The sequence below is a fragment of the Phaseolus vulgaris genome, chromosome 2 (genome assembly GCF_000499845.2).
Source record: "Phaseolus vulgaris cultivar G19833 chromosome 2, P. vulgaris v2.0, whole genome shotgun sequence".
NCBI classification, from domain to species: Eukaryota; Viridiplantae; Streptophyta; class Magnoliopsida; order Fabales; family Fabaceae; genus Phaseolus; species Phaseolus vulgaris.
Genome location: NC_023758.2, coordinates 20412960 through 20416605, shown reverse-complemented (window position 1 = coordinate 20416605; position 3646 = coordinate 20412960). Strand labels below are relative to the sequence as shown.

The 3646-nt window shown below is 37.2% G+C and overlaps 1 protein-coding gene across 3 annotated transcripts; it reads left to right on the top strand.

Moving 5' to 3' along the window:
* The first annotated feature begins 294 nt into the window (after positions 1-294).
* On the top strand, positions 295-2728 carry LOC137810882 (glucan endo-1,3-beta-glucosidase 14-like). Of its 3 annotated transcripts, none has more exons than XM_068612367.1 (3): positions 295-553; positions 730-1784; positions 2298-2728. In XM_068612367.1, exons 1-3 carry the CDS (start codon positions 490-492, stop codon positions 2367-2369), a joined length of 1191 nt encoding a protein of 396 aa, XP_068468468.1. In that variant the 5' UTR covers positions 295-489; the 3' UTR covers positions 2370-2728. The 3 variants fall into 3 exon arrangements, with proteins under 3 accessions (XP_068468468.1, XP_068468467.1, XP_068468465.1); XM_068612366.1 differs by having other exon boundaries at positions 2081-2728; XM_068612364.1 differs by having other exon boundaries at positions 2078-2722.
* Positions 2729-3646: the final 918 nt, after the last annotated feature.

The following is a 3646-nucleotide window of genomic DNA, read 5'->3' as shown; positions in this document are numbered from 1 at the left end:
TTGTACTATTTGATTCAAGTAAAGTATGCGTTAATAGTGAGGTGATGTATTTTGCGAAAATGCATGGAAGCATGGTAGTAATACGGAATCATACAGTATTTCACCTAACCTTAGAATCTTGCTGCGATGGCGGGCTAGCCTATAGTATTTTACCAAGTAGTGGAATTGGTCTTTGCTTTATGGTTGAAGAAAGTGACTTGTTAAAGAGTATTTACAAGAATTGGCAACTTGATTTGGGAAGAGACAACCCTGCCCAAAACAATATAAATACAAGGACAAGCTAAGAGAAATATTGAATACCCCTTATCACTAAGGAAACCAACCATACATAAATCCTCTTTTTTTTTTCCTGTGTGTTGCCTCCAAAATTTTGGAACAAGGAAAGAGAGGAAAAAACCTTGCTCAAGATAGTCCTATGTTATTATTAGCAATCGTATCTGAGTCATCATTTTGAAACTCTTCAATCTCATTCTGTCACCCTTAGTCACAATGGCAACATTTTTCCGAAGAATGGCAATCAGATATATATTTCTGACATTGTTTTTCTGCGAAGGTGCTTTGTTTGTTTCATTTTGTTTTGTTTTGTTTTCAGCTTTTTATGCATTGCATGTTTTGTATGTTTTAGCACTACTAAGTTGATAGCATTGATATGAAAAAAGTAGAACAAGTTTTGGTTGCCGTGAATGTTTCTTGGTGGAGTAACGATTTTTGCTGATTTTGCAACCACAGATAGTGGATTTTTTGCACGTGTTGCGTCATTTGGAATCAACTATGGCCAAGTAGCTAACAATTTGCCGTCACCGGACAAAGTGCTTGAACTCTTGAGCAATCTTAAGATCACAAAAACAAGAATTTACGACACCAATCCGGAGATTTTGAGTGTTTTTGCTAAATCAAACGTTGAGGTTATTGTGACAGTTGAAAATGTAATGCTAAGCCAGCTAAATGACCCCGAACAAGCCCTTCAATGGGTGAGTGGCCATATCAAACCGTACCTCCCAGACACAAAGATCACTGGGATTCAAGTAGGGAATGAGTTATTCACTAATGGTGATACCTCTCTTATTCAGTATCTAGTGCCAGCTGTGGTTAACATTCACAATGCTCTAGTTCGGCTAGGCATAGACTCTAACATCCACGTTTCAACACCAAGTTCCTTGGAAGTGCTTCAGGAATCTTACCCTCCTTCAGCTGGTAGTTTCAAAAGTGAGATCTCTGGGATAATGTCCCAGTTTTTGAGCTTCTTGAAGACCACTAAGGCACCCTTTTGGATCAATGCGTATCCCTACTTTGCTTACAAGGATGACCCTAATAGGATTCCATTGGACTATGTATTATTTAATCCTAATGAAGGAATGGTTGACCCCAACACCAACCTACACTATGATAACATGCTTTATGCTCAGGTAGATGCAGTCTCATTTGCCATTGCTAGATTGGGTTTTAGTGGGATAGAGGTTAGGGTCTCTGAGACTGGTTGGCCATCCAAAGGAGACCCTAATGAGACTGGTGCCACATTGCAGAATGCTCAAACTTACAATAGGAATTTGCTGAGAAGGCAAATGGCAAATGAAGGGACACCTCTGAGTCCTAGAATGAGGTTGGAAGCATACTTTTTTGCACTGTTCAATGAAGACATGAAGACTGGAGCAACCTCGGAAAGGAACTATGGCCTCTTTCAACCTGATGAAACTATGACTTACAATGTAGGGTTGGCTGCTTTTGCAGCCTCATCCACTTCATCCACTTCAATTTCTCTTACCTCCTCTGCCACTAAGACAAAGGTAAAATAAAAACCAGTCATTTTTTCCCCCAGCTTATAGCAAAACTTGTATGAAAGAAAATGAAAATGTAGTTTATAGGATTGGGAGAAGTGTATCAATTTGAAAGGGATTTTGTATGTACTGTCACATAGTCAAATTCATCCCAATCACAAATTTTAGCAAAATATTTTCAAATTTAATACTCTCGTGTTATTTTTAGTATGTAGTTAGTAGTTGGTGCATTCTTATGTGGGTCAATCTAATTATCTTTCTTTTTTTTTTCCTTCTCTAAAAAATCAAATTTTACATTGAAGCAGGCAGCATCAAAGGAATTTCAAAGCTTGTTCTTCTGGATGTTTGTGTGTTTGCTGACTTCAGCCTTTTGTGGCTTTGTTTGAGAAGAATATTATTGCATTATTATGGAGTGATTCATGTGTATATATCAAAATAACGAAAAGTTGGGATTTTACATCCTTCAAGTTGCAAAATGGAGTATCTCTAGTATGATCTATATTAAAGGTACCTATTTTGCAGAAATCAGGAGCAACACACAGTTTCTTAACAATGGGGCAACAAAGTATGCATTACGGCGAAGAGTTGAATTGAATTGGACGATCACCTTTCACAGTGGGTACACTTTCCTCCATTTACCCCACCATTAGTCACATTCCAGCAACAAGCATGTGGCGCTGACGTTAGGTTGAGCTTGTTTTAGATAGATAAGGTCCAAAAGGCACATCATTTTTTTATTCACTGAATTGTCAAATAGAAAATGTATTGCTGATTTTGTACAATTTATTTCATTTCATTCATCCAACCAAAGCAGAGAAAAAAAATTGTGTAAGTTGCTGCTTGAGGAAAAGGTAATGAGGGTGTAAGACAAGTTTGCCTTGTGCCTCGCCTAATTGGATGCTAAGAAAAGCCCCCTGTTATGGGACGTGGAATCCATGACTGTTCTCATTTGTATATATATATATATATAAATATAAATATAAATATAAATATAAAAGTAATTCCTGATATACCATTCTTTTCTCTGCTTTCCCTCTTTTATCAACTTGTGTATTTTATCATAGTACAAAGTTAATTAGAAATATGATATAATGAAAATCTAATTAAAGTGAACAAAGTTAAGGCTTTGTTTGCCTCTTTTATTATCCTCATGCGGACAATAGGACGGTCCTGCTTTATTTCCTGGCCAAATAACCGTCAGCATAGGGTCATTGCCGACCCCTTTTTCAAAGGTGCCTTTATCAGTTTTTCTATTTTAATGGGGACAATCAAACTTTAGCCTTATCAGAACATGATGGGTATTGGTCTAGCTCTTTGACATCAGTGAAGGTGCTTCTGCACATGAACCCCTCAACTTCTCTACCTGACCCACCACCCTCAAGGGAAAAACATTTTTTTTTTCTTTTGGGGCGCAATAAAATACAAGGGCAATCTGCAAACAAATCCCACCCAGAATTTTTGCATCGTCATAGTCTTCAGGAACTCAACATTCTGATATAAAATTGCTTCCTGCAGACAATTGTGATGGCAGCAGCAATTTCGCTTTTTATCAATTTTGATTGTAAGTCCAATCACCAATGCGACATATTCCAAGAAGGGGCCCCATCTCTTAATAATTTCAGCAAGTGCTTGACCAAGTTAAAATTGCAAAATTGTTGTCCTTCTATCCTATTATGCCATTGCAAAATTATTCATGTCTTTTACTATGCTCAATTATAATGTTGTGTGGTAAGTAAAATTGTCAATTTTCTATTTCATCATATGTTCTCTGTTGTCTGTGTTGTCTAGTTATAGAGTATCAAAATCTCTATTGCTCTGAACGACCTTCTACATGGCCCTCCTAAATTTTAAGGGCAACGGCCAAAATAACT